The 23,592-nt window shown below is 40.8% G+C and overlaps 1 protein-coding gene across 6 annotated transcripts in view; it reads right to left on the bottom strand.

The window, feature by feature from the left end:
* gpat2 (glycerol-3-phosphate acyltransferase 2, mitochondrial) overlaps window positions 1-23,592 on the bottom strand; it is a 130,296-nt gene that overhangs the window by 7,968 nt on the left and 98,736 nt on the right. For 5 of the 6 annotated variants that reach the window (XM_046871040.1, XM_046871038.1, XM_046871041.1 and 2 more), the window contains 9 exons: window positions 23,150-23,260; window positions 21,441-21,545; window positions 18,832-18,931; window positions 16,518-16,651; window positions 13,592-13,691; window positions 7,808-7,996; window positions 4,312-4,410; window positions 2,814-2,896; window positions 1,004-1,122 (listed from right to left, as the gene is read on the bottom strand). In XM_046871040.1, coding sequence (XP_046726996.1) covers window positions 1,004-1,122; window positions 2,814-2,896; window positions 4,312-4,410; window positions 7,808-7,996; window positions 13,592-13,691; window positions 16,518-16,651; window positions 18,832-18,931; window positions 21,441-21,545; window positions 23,150-23,260 — 1,040 coding nt within the window. The remainder of the gene's footprint in view (window positions 1-1,003; window positions 1,123-2,813; window positions 2,897-4,311; window positions 4,411-7,807; window positions 7,997-13,591; window positions 13,692-16,517; window positions 16,652-18,831; window positions 18,932-21,440; window positions 21,546-23,149; window positions 23,261-23,592) is intronic. The other variant, XM_046871044.1, reaches the window with a different exon arrangement.

Below are 23,592 nucleotides of genomic sequence, written 5' to 3'. Positions count from 1 at the left end.
TATATATATATATATATATATATATATAAACATTAAAAAAAATAAATAAATCTGCATATGAAATCTTAAGCTCGGGTGTCCACAAACTTTTGGCCCTACCACTCCTGAAAATGGACAGGGTAAATATAAAAGGACGAATTTTGCCTGTTGGTATCCGCGCACTCTTTCATGCCCCGAGTTTCAGCTCGGTGAGGTGCAGAAGAATAAAAAGCGTGGACTGTACCATTACACAGTGCAGTGCAGACCACCACCCCCACCACCCATTGATCTTTAGAGCTGCACGGGAGAGTCCACAAGCTCATCAGCAGTTCATCTAAATAAATTATGGAAGGTGTGCTCTCCTGGAGCAGCTCAACAACACTGATAGGAAAGGTTGTGGGTTCAAGCCCCAAGCTGCCTTTTGGTGGGCCCTTGAGCAAGGCCCTTAACCCTATGTGCTCTGGGGGTGTTAATATCACGTGGAACGGAACAGTTAAGTAGATCATATGTTTAGAAAATCTTATGTTGAATGTAAAACACACACACACACACACACACACACACACACACACACACACACACACACACACACACACACACACAGACACACACACACCTGTATTACCCAAATGGGGTCTAACAAATGTAAAGTATTTAATGAAATATTTCCATGTATTGAATGGTATTCAATTATTTTAATTTGTGTCAATTTAATTGGCTACTGTTGATGTTCACAAATAATAATAATAAATGTATAATAATAATAATAATAATAATAATAATAATAATAATAATAAGCGTTAATTAAAAACGGCAAGCGATTTTAAGTTTTGCATTTCTTTCCCCAAACCGTAGCGAAATTGAACCGAACCGTGACTTAAAACCCTGAGGTGAATTTTGTGTGCTGCTACACCCCTAATATATATATATATATATTGTATTTAGAAGGAACTGACTGTTATAATTAAACTAATGGACGGTCCTCACAAGAATACTAAAACAAACATTTGTGTGTGAGACTCACAATACATTAGATGAAGGGTCACGGCGGTGCTCTGCTGTCTCTCAGTGTGGGACAGTTCAGGCAGGAATGTGGAGGGAAGAAGCCAGGAAATGTCTTTTTGTCCAAATATGTTGTCCATCCTGTGGGACATAAAAGAAACAAAAATTAGTCAAAATGTGACATGATCTTTTGCAATTGGAATCGGATTTGTACATGGACAATCCTTTTTGTACAACCTTTTTCTTAGCTCGTGTCTCTTGTTGAAATGAGTTTATTACAGGGACAGCGCATGTAGGACGTTTTGGAGACAAGGTGAGGGAGGTGTGATTGAGATAGTTTGGACATGTGCAGAGGAGGGACATGGGGTATATCGATAGGAGAATGCTGAGGACGGAGACACCAGGAAGGAGGAAAAGAGGAAGACCAAGGAGGAGGTTTATGGATGTGGTGAAGGAAGACATGCAGGTAGCTGGTTTGAAAGAGGCAGATGTAGAGGACACGGGGACGGATGAGCCGCTGTGGCGCCCCCTAATGGGAGAAGCATGAAGAAGAATCGCACATTTTTACCTGTTGTAAATGTACCTTAACATACTTTAATAAATACGTTTTTAATTCTCTAATAAACAGGGGCATGGACAAATATGGAAACTTAATGCAAATGTTTGTTAATTATGTATTGTAATAAATTATGTAGTGAAACCAAATGACGTAAATTATCACGGCACATTTTGGTCTTTGATTTGAGACTTTGCGCATCAGTGAAACAAATATTTAGTGATTAAAAATAAATTTTCGGTGGAGGTTATCATGTAGTGCATATATATATATACACTGTGTACTGTGAAGCAGATAATGTGACACGCTGAAAACCATGAGATCTGATTGGCTCTCAGCGTGTGAATTGATCACACTCTATGCACTGTCGATACGGGTTTACAGAGAAAAGCCTGAGGTCCTCAGACACACTCGGAAAAGCTCAAGAGGAGCTTTCTCTCGATATCTCTCTTACACACACACACACACACACTCACACACACTCACACACAGCTGTAGGGTCTGCAAAGGGGCAGGGACGGAGGTGCTGTTGGGGGGTGACCTTTTTCGGTGACATTCCACCTGAAAGCTGAGTTCTAAAGCTGACTGACAGTTGAGGCTGCGGGAAAAGATCGAGTTCACAGAAAAAGACTCCTTTCTCTTTGTGTGTGTGTGTGTGTGTGTGTGTGTGAAGAGCAGACTGCTTTTAATAGAGTTTGGAACAAAACAGCGATGGAGAGACGAGTGAAAATTTTCCTGTTGAAAAGATTATAAAGAAAAACAAGAAATGGATAGAGGGTTGGGAGAAAAGAAAGACAGAATAAATGGAATGAAGCTGGAAAAGAAGTGAGAGAGAGAGCAATGGGAGCTAGAGGAGGACAAGAACAATAAAGAAACAAAAAAAAGGAGGGCATGGTGGAGTGAGATTTGACAGATAGAAAGATGGAAGAAAAACAGTATGAGAGGATATGAGAGAGACAGAATAGAGAACTGTGTGGATGCATGAATGCATTGATAGGAGAAAAGAAATAGAGGGAGGCAAAGAGAGAGAAAGAGAGAGGAAAAAAAAAAAAAAGAAAAAAAGAAAGCAGGGAGCAAAATGGAAAGGGGGTGGAGAAAGACTTTGAAGGAATAAAGTAATAGATCAAAAGTGAGAAAAAGAAAATGGAGAGAGGAAAAACATAGTGTAATGAAATAGACAGAATGCCAACAGGAGAGAAAAAGATGACGGGTTGAGGAGAGGTGGATGGAAGGAGGCGTGACATCAAAGGGACAGACTGAGAGAGAGACACTGAACCTGTTGTGAAGGGCAGCTGGCAGCAGGAGGTCCTGTAGGGGGCGTTGTCCGTCCACACGACATTTCCCACTGTCACACATCTCCTACAGAGAGAGAGAGAGAGAGAGAGAGAGAGAGAAAGAGATAGACAGATAGATAAATAGAGACAAAAAGGCACACACAAAAAGAGACATGATGAACGAAGGAGAGAGAGACAGAAAAATACAAATAAAGAAGACAAATAGAGAAACAAAAAAAGACAGACAGACAGATAAAGAGACAAATTGAGAGACAAACAGAGTCAGACAGATACGGAAACAAAGAGAGGGACAGATACATATAGACAGACAGAGATAGAGACAGAAACAGACAGACAGAGAGAAATATAGACAGACAAATATAGAGAGAGACAGAGAGAGAGAGAGAGAGAGAGACTTGTTTAAAACACATAAAACCTGTACAACAGATAAGACATTTTACTATGCAGTTCATCAAATCCAAACACACTGTTCATTGCAACACAAACACACACGCACGCACGCACGCACAGAGTCTGTTAATTGCTTCTAAATTGAACATCTGCAGAACTCTCATTCATTGGTCAGCGCAAAAACCTGAATAAACCTAAACAAAAACAACAAAAAATAAATGAAAGAGTTCATCGTCCAGCTTAAAATATACATGATGTTGAACTCTTGAACTGCAATGAAAACACACACACACACACCTCCTGCAACTAAAAATTCCCAACGCCACCCTGTTTGTTGGGTTCGTTCACACAGTGTGAAGCTGCTGCAAGAGTTCAAATGTTAAATATTCTGTAGATGTACAGACGAAGCTGCATTGTGGGTAATATAACAAGGGGGTCAAACAAAGAAGAAAATAGACTGAAGACTGACATGCAGGTGGAGGGTTGACTCAGCCTTCAACTCTGGCACTAGTTTAAATATTTCAAATGAAAACACGAACAGTATGTGGACGTGAAATAAAGGAGGATCCACAACCACCAGGCCGCACTGAGCTGTGGATCATTTGGTCTTCACCACATGGAGACCAAAAAACCTGCAATTAAAGGTACTGAAATGGTTCAGTACGAACAAGTGTACTGTTACACCCCTGATATAATAGTATGTTTTTGTATATAGGGGTCTGCGTAACACCTCCTTTTCCCTGGTCCAATATGGTCTGACGTGAATCTGGTCCGTGGTTGAGAAAAGGGTCTGGGGCTGCATTTCTGTCTGATCGGTGACGAGATCAGTGGCTAAAAGACTGTTAGCTTTTCAGATAGACAGACAGAGAGAGAGAAAGAAAGGGAGAGATAGATGGGTGGACAGACATGGGGAGGGAGGGAAAGAGAGGGGGAAATAGACAAATAGAGAAAACTTTTTTGATCCTAGTAGTCTCCTGCACACTTTACACCTGAAGCCAACAGTTGCATTTTGGAGTGTATACACGTGTGCATGCGTGCGTGCATGTGTGTGTGTGTGTGTGTGTGTGTGTGTGTGTGTGTGAGTCATACCTTCAGAGAGAAAGCCTGAGCGAAATGGATCCTCACACCTCCTCTTTCATCAGCACTCAGAAGGGAAAGCACAAACCGCAGTACAGACAGCATGCCAGGCTGAGTGTGCACACACACACACACACACGGCAGATTATTCAGTCTCAGAGAAAACAATTCTTCACAAGGCTCTAATGGTGAGCAGCCATTAGTGGAGAAATTAGTGAGTGTAATCATCATAATAACTGACATTGACTGTATTAGCCAGGAACATTAGGACAGTTTGAGACCCACACACACACACACACACACACACACACACACACACACACACACACACACACACACACACACACACACACACACACACACACGCTTTCTCTCTCGACAAAAAAATAAACACAGCCAGAACAGTAATTTCCAAACAGCAGACAGAATTGTACATTACAGCCCTGAATGTTGTTTATGTAGGAATTAATTACTGTATTTTGGAAACTATAAAGAGCTTTTGAGTCTAGAGATCATCATCACTCGCCCTCGATTCATCTTCAACGAGAGGCTGTGGGCGAGCGGATCCAAGCGAGAAAAAAAAAATCTCGACCCTGTAATAAAAGAGTTTTAAACGTCCGGAAATATGAAACGTTCTCAAACTTTGGCTAGTGGACTTGATTTCAACAAGAGCAGACACCGAAAATACATCTACTGTACGGAAGAAACTTGGGCAGCTCCCTATAGAACGGTGTTCTGAAATGGCTTCAGCAAAAAAAAAAAGAAGAAGAGGTGCAATCAAAAAGACACTAGCACGCCGGAGATCCGTTTCTTTTCAGCGAATGTCCTCCTAAAACCTGGCAGTCGACTTCCAGTGATGTTCTTCCGCTCAAAACGCCTCGTTGCAGCATCGCCGCAAACTTGCCGAATCGCGTAAAACTTCTGCTGTGGCAGTTTCACCCAGTTTCACGCCGAATTTCATGTTTGCTCTTGGTTTTAACTTGCCGTCCGTGACTAAATTGCAGATGTGGTAACGAACGTGTTTAGAATAGCAGCAGTTGTATAGCTCCTGACGCACTGACTTATAAAGGTCGGTGCTCCCCGTGACTGTGCGTGCAATCTGTTGGCGTGTTACAAAACTAGTCATATTTGCGGAATTGCGCCCAAATGTTTGTGGACACCTGACCAAAGGAGTAGTATGTGCTGAATATCTCATTTCACATTTTCCCACCCATCCTGAGGCATCTAGAGATCTTTGGATCCCACTTCATGAAGATTCTGGACATTGGATTTTAGAAATAAACAACCTCTAAATCAATAATCAAAATAACATTTGACATATATGTTCATCTTTGAACATTTAAAAGCTCTTGCATGGAGGAGTTGGGGTTAAATCTTTAATGATCTCAGATGTTGAGCTGATTTATCAGTTTCACAGGATCTTCGGCTTAGGAGGTTTGGATTGTTTATAATCACACTCTTGGTGTCACCCAAATAAGGATGGGTTCCCCTTTTGATTCTGGTTCCTCTAAAGGTTTCTTCTTGCACTTAGAATAATCTCCACTTTTCTGGGAAGATGGTACATTAGATTTTGGTGTGTGCTCCTGAAGATTAAGGTGTTCACCCTCATTCGTGTTCAATAGAGTGGAGGTCAGAGCTCTACAGAAGATCTTCCACTCCAACCCATGTAAAGTATATCTTCATGGAGCTGGCATTGTGCATTGTCATGCTGGAACAGACTTGTCTCCTAGTGTCTCCTAGTGAAGGGATCATTTCATGCTCCTGCATCCAGGTACATCCTGTACAATTGTAAGCCACCAACTTTGAACTTTGTGGTAACAAAAAAAAAACCAAATTACTAGAATAATTAATGATCATTAAACCTTTTTTTTTATGTTTACCAAATTTTTGAAAGGAGTCTCCTGTACCATAACCTGTCTTTCTGGACAGACACGTTTTTTTTTTGTTAAGTCAGTCCTTCTGTAGCAGATGCCCCACTTCACTACCCCCTTCTTTACCCTGATTGGACGAGCAGACAATAATGGGAGGCACTTCGCCGGAGATGCAGTGCTTGTTTGTCGCTTCCTCTGCCTCTAAATATGATACTGGTTTAATTACTGTAGCTGCTGTAATTGGCTATAAAAATGACCAGGCTATTTGTTTTCATCGATAGGAGATCTGGATAATGGCCACTCGGGCCGAACGCCAATTTTTGCTGCCGTGCCTCGGTGCTGCTGAGGCTCCACTTTTAAGCCTCTCGTGTTTCAAAGCATCTGAATCTCTGTATAGGGGGACGTGAGTGGTTTATGTGTTGGACTTTGGATCAGAAGCTCAAATCCCAAGCTGCCACTGTTGGACCCATGAGCAAGGCAACTGCGCAGTGGTATGAATGATATAGTAGTACATTGCTTTGGATAAGTGCGTCTGCCAAATGCCATAAATGTAAATGCATTTGATGTTTACCAAAAGCACAGATACAAATACACACACACACATACACATATATATATATAAAACATTTTCCAGCTGTATGTGGACCGCACAGTTGGAGGAACACACCGAACTCGGAGACCCAAACCTATTCTAACTAGACAGATCTAAAGCCAGATCTATGAAGATGTTCTCTACTTAGTTATGTTACTGCCCATAGTTACTGCCACTGCTACCTAGTTACTGCCACTGCCTCTTAGTCACAGTTAGTGCCCATAGTTACTGTCACTGCCACCAAATTATTACCATTTAGTAAGCTACTGCCCATACTTGCTGCCATTTGGTTACTGTTAATGCCACTCCCACTTAATTACAGTTACTGCCCATAGTTACTGCCATTTATACCTAGTTAATGTCACTTTGTTAAAGTTATTGCCACCTACTTACAGTTACTGATCCATAGTTATTGGCACTGCCACACTTTCTAGCTTAATGTTACTGCCACTTAGTTACAGTTACCACCCATATTTACTGCCACTTAGTTACTGTTACTGCCACTCAGTAACAGCCACTAAGTACTGCCACTTAGTTACTGTTACTGCCACTCAGTAACAGCCACTAAGTACTGCCACTTAGTTACTGTTACTGCCACCCAGGGTTGGAATGGAAAATCTCCTGCTATAAAGCTCGGAACCCCAGGCCTCCTCACCTCACCTACATCACTATCTGACTTTACAAACACCCTTGTAGCTGAATGAGCACAAATCTCCGAAAGCACCCTCTAAAATTTGTGGAACTTCTTCCTAAAAGAGTGGAGGTTATTATAAGAGCAATGTGGAATGGGATGTTCAAAAAGCACATATTAATCTAATAAAAAGTCTGCAAACATTTGGCTGTATATTGTACCTGTTATTATGAAATTGTTGTATTTTTATACGAGTATGCAATATTCACACAGGAGAATAAGTGCTAATTTGTTTAGTTTTTTTTTACTTCAGAAAAAAAACAAACATTGAAAATAAGTGAATTAATTAAAAAGTGCTACAATGAGCTTTGCTTTATTTTTCACCACCTGAATCTAAGTGACAAACTGGCAAACCTGAGGCTGCATGGACTGGCATGAAGGATGACAGTCATAGGAGATTCCCACTGGCACCACGCTTACGTCCGGCACCAGGCCCTCAGCCACCGCCTGGCGAATGCGCGCCAGCCACTGTCCTCCATAACCACTCTCCTCACACACACCCACGCTAAGACTCTCACCTGCCTTCAGGAGCTTGCCAACAAGCTGCAACCAGGGACAAACAAGAAAAAGAGAAAAGTTTAGGAGAAATACAGTGGACTAAACTGGAGGCACTGATATAAAAGGTGAGAGACTGTGAAAGTTTTATGAAGGCAATGAGATTTACAGCAGAAAGCCTTTAATTCGTATCAAATCATGGGACCTGCAGAATGTAAGACTTTGTTCTCTGCTGCACCTCTTTCTGCTGGTAAAAGCAAAATAGACCTCCTGTAATTGGTTACACTGAATGCCCTCCTGTAGGTAATGCCCACCTGTAGGTAAAGCTACAGCCACCAAGTTACTACCACATGTCCCTGGAACTGCCACCTACATACAGTAGTTACTGCCAATTACTTGTTTACTGTTACTGCCACTGCTACCTAGTTACTGCCACTTAGTTACTGTCACTGCCACTCGGTACTGCGATGTACTTAGTTACTTATAGTGGCTATAGTCTTTGTCAGTGTCACCTATTTAACGCTACTTAGCTGCTGTTGCTGCCAATTAGTTACTGTTACTTTCCATATTTGCGCCACCCCTACTTACAGTAGTTACTGCTGCTGCCACTTAATTAGTGTTACTGCCCATAGTCACTGCCACTGCTCCATAGTTACTGCCACCTAGTTACTGCCACTTCCATTGATCTACTGTGACTCCCTCTGTCATTACCTTCTTCAACAAGAGAAACTAGATTGCTGCCACTGTCGCATAGTTTCTCCTCTGCCATTTACTAACCCAGTCACATAACTAATGACACAAAGGTACTACTGCAACCCAGTACCGACCACAACTACTGTACTGACTTACTGCCACATAGTTCCTGCCACTAGTTACCACTTACCCCGAACTTCACTTTATGCCGTTATTACTTTTAACTCAGAGCTTGGAGGGCAGAACCTGGACCTTTTAGTTGCTCCCTTTTCAATGGTACTTTCTAGAATATTTGGCATATGTTTAGCTGAAAGGTTTCCACGTTAACAGGATTAAGTCCATGACAGTGTCGGATTGTCCACTAAATTTCCACTAAATCGACGTGCTCTTAGCAGCAAGTTTATTACAACAGAATGTAATGAACACTTTTACAAGTTTCTACATTCATTTATTACTGAAGAGGCATAATATAAAAAGGAGATTACATCTGGAAATCATAATAAACCAGATAGCGGAAGGTTTTTTTTTTCCAAATGCACGGGCAGCGTCCCAGTGCACAAAAATTCAGTTCTTATCGACTCGAGCCTCACCATAATAAAATCGATTGGTGTGTGGGCTCCGAGCTACATGCACACAACCTAGTGTGCTTACGGCCTGTAAAAACGGAGAAGTACACAAGACCATATGTAAAGAGTGAGGAGAGAAGGAGAACAGGGGAATAAAGAAAGTCTGGCTGCAGATCTTATCTTTAAGATGCACTTCCTGTGTTAGGCATCTAAGAGTCGCAGTGGAGACGCCGCTGCTTGATGAGGAACTAAAAAATTAAACATCATTCGCACAGACTTTCTCTTTCCTCGTGTGTTTTGGAGTTTTTTTTGTTGTTTTGTTTTTTTAAGATAGCACCAGCCAGCAAGGGAAAAAAATGCCTTATTATGATTTTTTTTTTTTTTTTTTTTTAAGTTTTGGTTTTTAGATTTTTAGAATTGTTTAAATCATTATGAAAAATTTTAAAGCTACTTCACCTATATTTTACTAACAGTATTTTATCGTTAAACAACAATCGTACTGTATGACATTACCGGGGATGTACTGCATCGTAACATTTAACAAAAAAATACTCCTGTTCAGATTTGAAATAATATACAAAGTATATCGCTCGTCTAAAAAGGAGTCAGCTAGCTGTATCGGGTATTTTACACACATTATAACTCAATGTGCTTTTTGTTTTTTTATTTAATATTATCGAAGTTTACGACTTGTTGCCTAATCTCAGGTATATATGAACAGCTGAGGAGACACAAACTCTTCTTATGGCTGTCCACTCGATTCTCACCCTTTACAAATAATTTTAAACCCATTAACCCATTAAAATGGCATTCAAGCTCCTGCTCCATTTGAATAACTGGCTCAGGTTAGACATACTATATGAGCAAAAGTATTGGGACACGACTTTTCCAGCCATATGTGGTTCTTCCCCAAACTGTTTCCACAAATCCAAGGCACACAATTGTACAGGACGTCTTTGGATGCTGTAGCATGAAATTTTCTCTTCACTAGAATCTACGAGATGAAATGAAACACCACCCGCAACCAAAAAGCATCATCAGTCTGGTAACACCATCTGGTGCGCAAATACACACACATAGGCGCAGTAAGATGTTGCCTGAAGCCATCTAAAGGGGTGGAGGGGAGGAGGTCGATAAGCTTGTGTACTTTTTGGTGCACTCATCTTCCACGTTCTCCTCTCTCATCCTCAGCCATGTTTCCTCTCACACTCTGCCTCCATCTGTGCTCTGAATTGACCAGCAACCAAAAGCGAACACATGCCCCCGACTACACACACTCCTGCTGTTCAGCATGCTAACTAATTTTCGCTTACATGATCTTATTTGCTCATTCTGGGTTAGGGTTAGGTTTTTATGCATGAATTCTCGTTTGGTGTGTGCTTTCAATTCCATGTTTTACCCCCAGCGTACAGATGCTAATCACGTCTGTCTGTCTCAGAAACGAACGCTAACTCCTGAATGTCAAATGTAACCGAGCGAAACACACTTGTTCCTTGCGCAGAACAGAAAAAGGACGTGTTTCAGCGAGGTGGTTTATTCTACATCATCAATTCCAAAAAAGTTGAGACTGTGTCAAACAGTTGAAAATCCTTTACAGTACATAAGATCATCAAAAGTTTCAAAGAATCTGAAGAAATCTCGTGCACAAGGCCAAAATCAATACAGGATACCGGTGATCTTCGTGCCCTCAGGCAGCACAAAATTTTAAACTTTTCAGTAATTAAAATTCCTGCATTGGTTCATTAACACCTTCAAAAATCATCGACTGTGAACACAGTTTGCCGTGTCGTCCACAAATGCAGGTTAAATCTCTATCATGCAAACAAGAAGGCATGAGTTAAATTTGTACTGAGGCAAAATCGAAATAGTCAGCCGAATCGAAATACACATTTCTTTTTTAAAGTCATGGACATTAAGAGGATAGGGATCATCTAGCTTGTTATCACCACTTAGTTCAGAAAGCCACATCTGTAATGGTATGGTAATGCATTAATGCTTGTGAAATGTGCAGCTTGCACATTTTGAAAGACTTCATCAATGCTGAACGGTATATACAGGTTTTAACAAAACAATTGAACAAATGCTTTCATAGAGAAAATGTCTTTTTTTTTAGGGAAGGCCTTGCATATCTGCTTGCTCAACTGGTCTGCCTGCAGTCTCGACATTCCACCATTTGAAAACATTTTGTGCATCATAAAACGAAAAATACAACAAAGGACACCCAGAACTGACATTCCACTCCCAAAACTTCAGCAACTGGTCCTTTTTGAGATCTTTTGCAGCCATCACATTTCCCCCCCCTTAAATCGTACATATTCTCAGTTCGAACATTTGACATGTTGATATGTTCTATTGCGAATAAAATATGGATTTATGAGATTTGCAATTCACTGCATTCTGTTTTTAATTTTACAGTGTCCCAACATTTTTAAATTGGGGTTGTATTCTGTAATATTTTCGAAGGAACCATTTGGTTTCACTGTACTTTTTGAATATCTTGACTTCAGTGTAGAGAAAGTCTTAGTCCTTTCTGACATGCTCCATGTTGAGCAATTTAGAATGTGTGCGATTTCTCATCCATCCACTGCCTACAGCTGTGTATAGGCATGCGTGACAAATACCAATTAGAACTTGCTCCCTGCCCTCTTTTATAAATGAGACCCCTAGAGACGAGGTGCCAACTGATCATGGATGAGTTCTTCAGTTTTAAACAGGTTTGTGACGGCTCATGGGAATACACTATTCCAGCCTACATGTCTTGGAGAAGGTGTGGAGTAGCATTTGTGCTGGAGGTACTGCAGGGGTACGGGGTATCCCGAGTCGGTATGAGTGCAGTGTGAGGTGTGCTGTCTTCTTTGGCATTAGGCCAAAATCGATAAAGGTGGATGACTCACTCAAAAGGTGCGTCATGTCAAATTGCATTTAAATTTGGATCAACTAGGTTAGGTTCAGCTTTCCTTGTCACTTTCAGGGTACATGTGCAAAAACAACGAGCTGCAGTAGATTTTTGCATATCCCAGCTTATTATGAAGCTCCAGATGTCCAGATGCAGGGTCAGTGGTAATGGAGCACCTCCGGGTCCTGAACCACGAAACTTATGTTCAGTCACCCTAAGTCTTAACCGATGGTAGCACAAGACATCATCAATATTAATCCAACATGATGGTGCTTAACATTTGGCAGATGCCAAGATTTAGAACAAATTACATTTGTTTAATTCATACAACTGAGTGGTTGTGAGGTTAAGGGCCTTGCTTGAGGGCCCAGGAGTGGCAGTTTGGTGTGGCTGGTGGGCATATACACTAAGCTAACACCTCCCCCCTCTCTTGAGGTAATACTGGTGTTATTTATAGACACATTATCTGTTGCCAGCCTTCTTAAAGGCACTTCATGGTCCTAATGCTCCCTTCAAGTAAGGGGAGGTCCTTTGTCCTTGGGAAAAAGTTAAAAAACCTTAGGGCCTTAATAATCAGTAACGGAAAAACAGTGTCAGATGGTTCTGAAGTTTGAAGGAGCTCTGTATTTTGGTAATTTTGTCTCTATTATTACTTATAGCCACTGACTGTGATTAGTGACCCAGAGAATTAGGTTAAAACTGCATGCATCAGAAACATGGTTCCTCTGCAGAGTTGCTGGAACTGACGGTCTGAGAGCCTTGGAACACAAATGCTGCTTCTCTGAAAGATGGGCCAAGATGAGCTGGTTCAGGCAGGGTGTCTTACAAGTGGCAACTGATAAAGCATATCTGATTTGCAGACAGAGATCATATCTTACTCTATCTTGGGAGCATCTGGGTATTGGCCTGGAGAAAAGGGAAACTGGGATTGGGTATAAAGGAATCCATGGGTTGCCAGAAATTTCCCGACCAGGAAAACAAACGTTATACGAGGTAGTATCAAAAAGTAACTAACTCTGTTTATAGGAAAGAAACTTTATTTATCTATGTTTACACACCATTACCTTCAAAACTGTCATCTTGCACAGCAATACAGCCTTTCTGCCACTTCTGGAAAGTGTCCTGGAAGTCTTCTCAAAGCGTGTCAAGCAAGCGTGATCTTCTCTTCAAAGCAGTTTACTGCGGCTCAAGATGAAGTCTATTCTCCGAATGTTCCCCATACATTGAATTATTAAGCATTGCAGGGGCACATAAAGGACATGCCAGATTTAAATGCCCACTCCTGAAACCTGAACTCACCTTGAACATCAGACGCCAACAAAATATTCCATTCTAGCATAAAAATTACGCAGGCTTGATGCTCACCTCTACGATAAAAAGATATCATTTGTATGTTTTTTTGGCCTTCTCGGTCACTCGACTGTCAAAACTTCTGCCGCAGCTGAAACATGAGGCTTCGCAGCCAGAGTAAGGTCTCGTAGGACTTACCGAGGTCATGACGGGAGAGTACAGGCTGTGGGATTCTGCCTCTTGCTCCGTGGCTGCGTGATCAGGAAGAAAAATGACGCCCAGTTTCTGCAAGATGACCCTGAAAAAGAAGAGTTAGAGCGGCGTGCTGTCAACCGAACTGACACCGCGCTTAACAATTAATGACATGATACAATGCTCCTATTCTCCACGTCTGCGTCTGCGTCTTCTCAAGGGCAGTGCAAGAGTTCTTCTCATCTCTCATCTACATGCCAGCTCTCAAACCATCATCTATCATCTATCTATTACGCAACCTACACTACAGCGTTTCCATCCAGCATTCAGCGATACATTTTATTCATCCATGCATCAGTGAACCCATCCGTCCTATATATCCATCCATCATGCCAGGATTTTATCCATCCCACTGTAAATATTCATCAATCCTTCTATTCATCGTAAATAAACATCCACTCAGTGTATTCATCCATTTATCAATGCATCTAATAACTCATCCATCCATTTTTTATATTTTAATTCGTCCATCTTTTAGCTCATCTGTCTAATATATTCATCCATCAATCCTTCCATTTGATCTCCTTCCACCTCTCCATCCATCTATCCTTTCATCCATTCCCCCTACTTGCAATATACTAGAATATATGTATCCATTCATCATATATATATATATATATATATATATATATATATATATATATATATATATATATATATATATATATATATATATATAAAACCCTCAATTATACAATAAACCATCCATCCAATATAATTTTTGATCATTTTAGCAGTCCATCCATCTTTAATGTTCATCAATCCATCTTAAATAACCACCCAATATATATTCATTCATTCATCAGATATATTTCATCAAATCATCTATCCATCAATTTATCTATACAAAATATTCATCCACCTGACAATCTGTTACTTATTCACCAATTCATCCATCCCACAACATACTCTATTCGTCCATCTATCTCGCCGCACGCACACACAGACACACATACACACACACACACACACACACACACATATATATATATACCCAGCAATCCATCCACCATCATTTATATTCATCCATACAATATATTCTTCTATCCATTCGTCTTATAATTGATTCATCCAACATTGGCTTATCTGCCCTTCATATTCATCCATCTCCATCTATCCATCCATTCCAGAACATGTTATATTCATCCATTCATCAAACACACACACACACACACATATATATATATATATATATATATATATATATATATATATATATATATATATACTGTGTGTGTGTATATATATATATTCTTGCACCCATTTAAATGAATTCATCCAACCATTAGCTCCATCCATCCATCGATCCGAAATTTTTTTTTTTCCCCCCAATCCAGAAATCCCAATCTTTCCATTTAATGCTTGTTCATCTGCATATCTCTTTCTATCCTTCAATCTAGTCCACATCTGCCCACCTCTATATAGCTGTCCTTTCATCTACCATTCACTTCTGTTCATCTGTCTGCCAGCCCATCCACCCATCCACCCCTGCATTTATTTATCTATCTGACCCAAACCTGACTATCTTCCACCCCATCTGTCCTTATATTTGCCTAGCAGATAACTCCACTCACCTGTCTGTTTATCTACCCGTCTATCTCTACATCTCTGTCTATTGACATGATCCATTCATCCATTACTCCATCTCACTATGTTCACAAGCTCAAGCATTAAATCTCTCCTTCATTCCCTTTGGAGTAGTTTTATGCATTCGCTTTCGGTTTATGTACATTGCGCCTCGTATGTAAATCAGCATGTGTGTGTGTGTGTGTGTGTGTGTGGGGGTTGGCGGCGGCTGGTGGCTCAGCAGGGGCACCCAATTAAGCCAGGTTTACACACCACCCTCGAGACTGTGAATATGTTAAGAACTCTCCACAGCACAATCGGAATAAGTGGCTATTAATTAGTATTATGACCTCGGCAATAAAACACGTCCCGTCTTGCTTTCTGCCCACAGCTGACCGTCATTTACAATCTATAATAAAAGCGTACGCTTTAGGTTCCGTCCTCCGTTGGACGCACCGGCACACTATTTAATATGCAAAGCGGTGCACGCTGGGGCAGTTCTCCTGCCTGCCTTCCTGGCGCAACGTGCGGCTTTCAAACAACATGCTTTGTTGTGACGCGTCCAACGTGGCTGCCAAAATCCCATGAAACAATCTCCAGGCTACTGTGTCGCTCTCAGACGGTCAGAGGGTGTACATTTACTGCAAAGAAGCTCTCTCTGGTGAGGTGGTGGAACAAAGGGTCAGGCAGGGTGATTATTACCCATAATGCACGGCAGGCAGCTCACTATCGCGCTAGTACAGGCTGAGCTTGTCTGGATTAGTACGGACACAAATCCTTCATCGGCTCTACACAGCCTTTCCTTCCTGTCCAATCTACGGGCAAATTAAAAAAAAGGGGGGACAAACAAAACGAGTGGCGCTAGCGAGCTGTCTACACACCAGGATGGACAGACAGACTTGAGAGACAGACAGATAGAAAAGCAGGTGTACATGTACAGAGCTATCTATAGATGCACAGAGTGAAATAAAAAAAGATGAAAAGACAGATAAACAGACAGAGATGCAGACAGAGAGGTAGACGGACAGACAGACATTTAGAGACTGACATACAGAGACAGATACATACTTAGGGAAATGGACAAACGACTAGATAATAGATGGAGGGATAGACAGACACACAGAGTGATAGAAGTACTGGTAGCTGGAGGGAAAGATAGAGAGACGAAATACAGATAATCAGATCAATAGATAGAAGAAAGATAAAGAGGGGATTACAGCCAAATAGACAGACAGACAAATAGATTTCTGCCGTCCTCTTCAGACAACCCTGCATCCATGCCGTGTGTGTGTGTGTGTGTGTTTACCTCAGCCAGCTGTTGTGAACTGGAGCTGGATAGATGCTATAGGGAAGTTTCAGGTTGTGACAGAGCAGAGTCAGAGAGATCAAAGCCTGATCAACAGCACCTTGACGAATATACACGTAGACCAGCGGGATGTTCTGTAAAACACAAACACATACACACTTACACGTGAATAGCACTTTATGGTGGAGTGTGTGAGAGCTCTGTGGATGAACATGCACAGCCTCGAACACACTTCAATCCACACAAACAACAACAGACTTGTTTTTGGTTTGGAGACGTCTCCTTACAAACACCTTATCAAGAGAGAAAAAAAAATGTGTTAGCGCACACACACACACACACACACAGAGAAGAAATTGCCCATTTAAATATATTTGCACTATTTTTTATATCCCACCATATCGTTATATTTCCTCATACCTTCTCATTTCTTTCTTTCCCTCATATTCTTTTATATTCTATACTTTATAGACCTTTTACATCATTCACGATTTCTGAGCGAACAATCAGGTTTTCATTTCGCGAAAGTCATGTTCTGCATACAAATATGTTTGTGACAAATAAAAAAAAATATATATGTTTGTGTGTGTGTGTGTGTGTGTGTGTGTGTGTGTGTGTGAAGACTCTTTAGGCAGCACCATTTCCAACAGCAGTAAGACATCAGCATCTCTTTAGTACAAAGTTTCACTGCTACTCAAGTTTCAATGACAGTACTGGATGTACGACGATGACGACAGTGATGATAATGTTATCATCAGATCGGACTGCCAGAAGTTTGAAGGACAGAAAATCCTCCTTGTGAACTTCCAGAATTACAATTCGGCATCTGCACCTGGACGGATGAAAAGGACTCGGAGAGCAAGAAAGAGCATAGAGAAGTGCAATTCTCGGGCTGAGCACTCGCCTGAGTGTCTCCTGAAGTGCTGTAGGCAACGTGATGGCTTCATCTCTCCGCACAGGATCACGTCATCTCTCTGCAGCTCCCTTCGGTGAGTCCTGCATTCGGGCCGTTGCTCAACAACAACTGATACTATAATAGTAGTCATCTAATGCTTAAATAAATATTCTGTTCATATTTAACTCTTTGCTGCTTCATCTGATGTTGAGAAATGCATTTACGGTGTGTTAGACTATAAAGGAAGAGTCGTGTCCAAAACACATCCACTGAAAAATCAGATCAGTGGTTTCTAAGTGCTTTTGAACATCTCCGTCCACATGTAGTTCCTATTTGCTATTAAAATAACCTCCACTTTTCTGAGATCATGTTTCATATATATGTATATTATTCCATATACATAATATTGTGTTGTCCCCCTCGTCTGTTAGATTGGATCACACGGACCAACCTTCGCTCCCCACGTGCATCCTCGACCCTGTCGCCGGTTCACCAGGGTTCCTTCCTTGGAGCACTTTTGATAGATTCTGACCACTGCAGACCAGGAACAGCCCACAAGAGCTGCAGTTTTGGAGCTGCTCTGACCCAGACGTCTAGACGTCTCAATTTGCCAAATTCGCTCAAATCCTTATGACCGCCCATTTTTCCTGCTTCTGACACGCCGACTTTGAGGACAAAATGTTCAATTGCTGCCTAATAAATAAAAAATTGTAATTATTAATTGATAATTGATAAAATGATACATTTTGTGAGGTTTGAGGCAACAAAAAAACTTCAAATAGTTTGTCCAGACGACTGCTAGGTCAGCGTATCCTTCAAACCGGCAGCACATGTTCTTTATATCAGAATGCACTAAATGAACAAAGGCAGAGGAAGTTTCTCTGTACTACAAAAATAACATTACAACTGTGACCTCAATTTTTATTACCTTTGAGTGAAATGTGACGTGCTGGATCAAGTGCTATTTAATATGCTGCTATATTAATGATAATAGATGTATGATAAAACTGTACTCATTTTTATTATCCATCATTATAATGTATAAATGATCATTTTATATGCTGCTGTATAATCCTATAATATAATTGCCGTCTTTCCGTCTTAAAATATTCATACTTTCGGCAGGTAACATAATTTTCACTCAAGACCCCTCGAGAGATTTTTCCTGTGTTGTATTTTAAGTCTGTCGCGAGTACGCTATTGAAAACCGCTCAATAAAACTGTCACGTGCACGTCTCATCTTTAAAATTTAAGTCTCTGAATAGAGGCGTGAACGAGGACAGATGAAGGATGTGGGAGAAGTGAGGGAGAAGGAATTGAGCTGAGGGTGAAGGGACGGTGGTGAGTGAATGATATTAGGAAACAGAAGAAAGCAGGGATGTAAGTAGGAAGAAACGAGGACGATGTCATGGAGCTCACCAGCTCTGTGGCTCGATGGAGAGCGGCCATTTGGCTGAGGTTCACCTGAACGCTGCAGAACATCAGGGAGAAGAAGCGCAAGAGGAACCAGCCCACCAACCTGACGGAGAAAAGGAACGCAAAGAAATAAACATCAGTACTAAGCAGATGATATTCGGGTGGTGCTTTCATTCTTATCGCAGCAGCGTTCAAACAACCAACCAAATTTTACACTATGTGGACTAAAGTATTGGGACACCTGACTTTTCCACTTGCATGTGGCTCTTCCTGAAAATGTTCTCTTCACCTCAACTTGGAGACCCAAACCTGTTCCAGCTCCTGTGCACAAAGCCAGCTCCATGAAGATAAGCTTTACATGGTATGAAGCAGAAGATCCGAAGCTTTAGACCTCGACTCTATTGAACATGAATGAACTAGAACTCTGAGTGCACCCCAGGTCACCTCACCTACATCAGTAACGGTTCCTGTAGCTGTTATAAACACAAATCTCCACAGGCACCACTCCAAAATCGAGTGAACATCTTCCCAGAACAGTGCTAAATGGGGACTAAATTTGGAGTTGGATATTTAAAAAGCTTATATTGTACGAATCTTACGGTCAGGTGCCCACAAACTTTCTTCCATTTATTGTGTATATATACAGAAAGTAAAATAAGTATTGAACACGTCACCGTTTTTCTCAGTAAACATATTTCTGAAGGTGTTATTGATGTTGGAAACAACACATTCAATCCAGACATACAAAGAAATCGTGAAGGTTCTGTGGGCCTCTTCTATAAACTCTGATCTTTAGTTCTTTCTATAGATTTTTAATCGGATTCAAGGCAGGTGATTAGATAAGACCATTCTAGCAGCTTCATTTTCTTTCTCTGAAACCAAATGAGAGTTTCCTTGTCTGTGTGTTTGGAATCATTGTCTTGTTGAAATGTCCACCCTCGTTTCATCTTCATCATTCTGGTAGAGGGCAGAGGATTATCAAGAATGTCTCGGTACATTTTTCCATTCATACTTTATCAAATATATGACGTTTGCCAGTACCGAATGCTGAAAAACAGCCCCACACCATGATGTTCCCACCTTCAAACTTCACAGTAGGTCTGGTGTTTTTTGGAGTGATGTGCAGTGCCATTTGTGCTCCAAACATGTTGTGTATTATGGCATCCCCCAGCATTTCACAGCCATGTCCAAATGTTGTTTTCTTCTAAACAATTGTACCTGCTAATTCCAGGTCTTTCTGAAGCTTTCTGAAGTGGTCCTTGGCTCTTGGACAACTCTTCTGATAATTCTTTTCACTCAGAAATCTTGTGAGGAGCACCTGGTCATGGCCGGTTTATAGTGAAATGATGTTTTTTGCACTTCTGGATTATGGCCTTAACAGTGCTCACTGGAACATTCAGAAGTTTAGAAATCCTTCTGTAACCAATGGCATCAGTGTGTGTTTTGCAACAATAAGGTTGTAAAGGTCTTGGTAGAGCGCTTCGCTTTTACCCATCAGGAGATGTTTCTTGTGTGACACCTTGGTAAAGAGACACCTTTATACAGGCTATTAGTTTGGACTGAAGCAGCTGATATTAATTTGCACTGACACGGGGCAGGACTGCTTTCTAATTACTGATTGATTTCAGCTGGTGGCTTTTAATGCCTTTTTTCACCTCTCTTTTCTTTCTGTGTTCACTAGTTTTTCCCTGTGACATTTCACATAATTACACATAACTCCGTTAATGGACATGTATAAAGGTGATTTCTTTGGGTGAATGGATTGCATGGGTTGTTACCAACATCATTGTAAATGTAAATTCCCCTTGAAAAAGGAAACATCAAAAGCACAGAGTCAAAACCTCGCCATTTTTTGTTACTTGCGAGAGGTCACGGAACGTAACCCCTGCGAGTATCGAGGTTGCACTGTGTATATATTTGGTGGTCTTACAGTAGACCCTATCCAAATGAGACCTGGGGTAACAGTTAATAACTGGATACCTACAGAGTGACCTGTAGAGTAGCTGTAGCTAAAGATTACTGTCCTGACCTGAGCTGCATCACATGTTATAATAATGGCAGGGTGATAAAATTTATGAAATTATGAAAATTTATAAAATAATTTACACTAAAACTGAACAATTCCAGTTCAAGTGGATTTATAATAATTTCCCAAAGAAATAAAAAAATTTTTTAAAATAAAATAATAATAATAATAATAATAATAAAATAAAGTTAAATCTGACCTGGTGCAAATAATGCAAATAAAATAAAATAATATATGATACAATACAACAATATAATACTAAATCTGACCCTGTGCGCAAACGGGATGTAAATAAATTAGCGGACAAACAAATAAATGCTACAACAGACGACAAACTAAATTTCAAATAATGCACATGATAAAGAAAAAAAAGAAAAAAAAAGAAAAAAAAGGAAATGGTAAAACTGTAATAGTCTAATTTGGAAAGCCTGCATGTTTGGGAAATTCACAGAACGAAAGAGAGAAAGAGCGAGAGTGAGAGAGAGAGAGAGAGAGAGAGAGAGAGAGAGAGAGAGAGGTATGGTGTATGCTGTATGGAGTTATTAATCATTATTATTATGGTTGAAAGATCATTGGATGTTCAGACCGAATCAGGGTTGCAGACTGAAATGTCTCAGTGAGGGTCAGAATCCTGCTGGCTTCTTCTCCACACTCTTTCACACTGCTCTGTGGAGTCAGAACCTGTTTCACCCTGTGTAACACACACACACACACACACACACACACACACACACACACAGAGTCACAGGACAGCAGCCTGTTCTGCACACAAAGCCCACATTGTTTCCTGCTCAGCATCACAAACTCATTCGATGTCTCAAAAGCTCAGTTTCTGTCCTCGGAAGAAAGAAGAAGCGCTGCAGAGTGAGAATATATTTTTCAAAGGTTACTACAATGTTAAGAATTAAATCAGAGCTGGCGTTAAAAAAAGAAAAGAGAAGAGGAGACGCCACGGGAAAACTGAGCTTAAACTGAGCTATTGGGAGGAAAATAAAAACAGCAATGACACATAAAAGGTCCAGAATGTTCCATTCGCTACAGCTTTCTTTTTTTTTTCCTCAGCAAACAAACACACCACATTGGGACGCCCACTTGACTCAGACCTGCCTGACTGATACCTGGCAGGGATGTTTTGTAGAAATGTTAGCAAAAGCAGACCTTTCAGCACCATAGAAAAAGAAACAAATGATTTGAAAAATGTGCATCAGCGAGTCAGCGATTTTAAATATGCACGAGGATTTGAAGAAATGCAGAGATCGCATCGTTTAAATCGTTTCGCTGAGTCAACAAACATGTTTTAGGAATCTTGTTAAGAGCGTTATGTGTGATCGTAAGTAAGACAGAGGTGGCTAAATGATATTTTTGGAGTAAAAGTTCAACAGAACGCTTTGAATATTATAAAAAGTTTTTTTAACTAAACGAAACCCGAATGTTCTTTGTACTATTTGCAGGAAGTTACAGCTCTACCTCTGCCATGTTAATCTGTATTCTATGCGACTCTCAGGACACGCCTCGGTCTCCGTAGTGTTGAGATACCTCATATTCACGTAGCAGCAGCAGTGCTGAGAGAGAGAGCGCGCTCGAGGTAACAGATTAGCGACGAGAAATTAGATTCAATTTTGTGCAAAGTACATCAAAGGACAATCAATCTACATATCAAATACTGGTCTCAAATTATTGGTCACTTTCTAAATAATAAAATTGAAGCGCATCCACTAGTAATTATACAAAAGGTTTTTACAAATGCAAATATGTTCAAAACGATGCGCCGTGATACAAATGCCAACTCGCACTTTTATTTTTTTTAATCGACTCACCACATCGTTCACTTTTACGCCGATGTGATTTGGTGAATCTCACCATCCCTAACGTGCGACTTGGTTTTTAGATTCCTAATCTGGTTTTTTTTTTTTGGTCGCGTTGCTTGGTGATGCCAATGTCAATTTGGCAGGAAAATCCCCTGACTGCACAGTGTGATTAGCTGGAGTTTACAGAGCGCTAGTCACCAAGAAACGTAAACCGGCTCACACCGGTTTGGGAGTATGGGGCCGTTAATTCACGGGAATATCTCCACATTGGTCCAGGTGCTGCCTCATTCACAGGTGGGTCAACTTCCTTGTTTAATTCGTGTGTGTTCAAATGCCGTTTTGTGTCGTTTGCTGAGCCGTTTTTGTTCATCGTTTAATTTATTCTCCTTCTGTCCTCGTACTGTTTAACAATTTCTGAGTCTGCCGTTTGATGCAAACGTGTTTACGCTGTGCGAAAGCAGAACCGGAGACAAATTCGTGTCTGTACCTGTCTGTGCTGCAGATCCGTAGCAGTCTGTCTCCTACAGGCCCGGAGTCGACATTACGACTGCAGATAAACAGCACACAACACACTCTCCTTACCAGCCATCCTCTGTACCTACAATGCAAATACACACATCAGAACATCTAACCAAATAAAAAAAATTACAACAAACATTTATTTCTGCTCGCCATGTTTTTTTCATCTCTAATCGTTCCCTTGGAGAGAAGCGTCAATGCAGTTTGTTTGACTGACCACGATGCGGCACATCCATACGACCTCAATACATTTGGTTTCATGCCTGTAAAAAAGATATGCTGTGGCCTTCACACACAGACAATATGTTTTTTTATGAGAAACCACTACATTTCTAGACACTGGTCAAATCAATGACGGCGCTCGGGAGCCGTTCTGTCTGTTGCAGTTTTTATCAGCCCCTCTGAAGTCAG

This window comes from Silurus meridionalis, chromosome 17 (genome assembly GCF_014805685.1).
Source record: "Silurus meridionalis isolate SWU-2019-XX chromosome 17, ASM1480568v1, whole genome shotgun sequence".
Classification (NCBI taxonomy): domain Eukaryota; kingdom Metazoa; phylum Chordata; class Actinopteri; order Siluriformes; family Siluridae; genus Silurus; species Silurus meridionalis.
The sequence above is the reverse complement of the archived record's forward strand: the minus strand, read 5'-3'. Positions and strand labels throughout refer to the sequence as shown.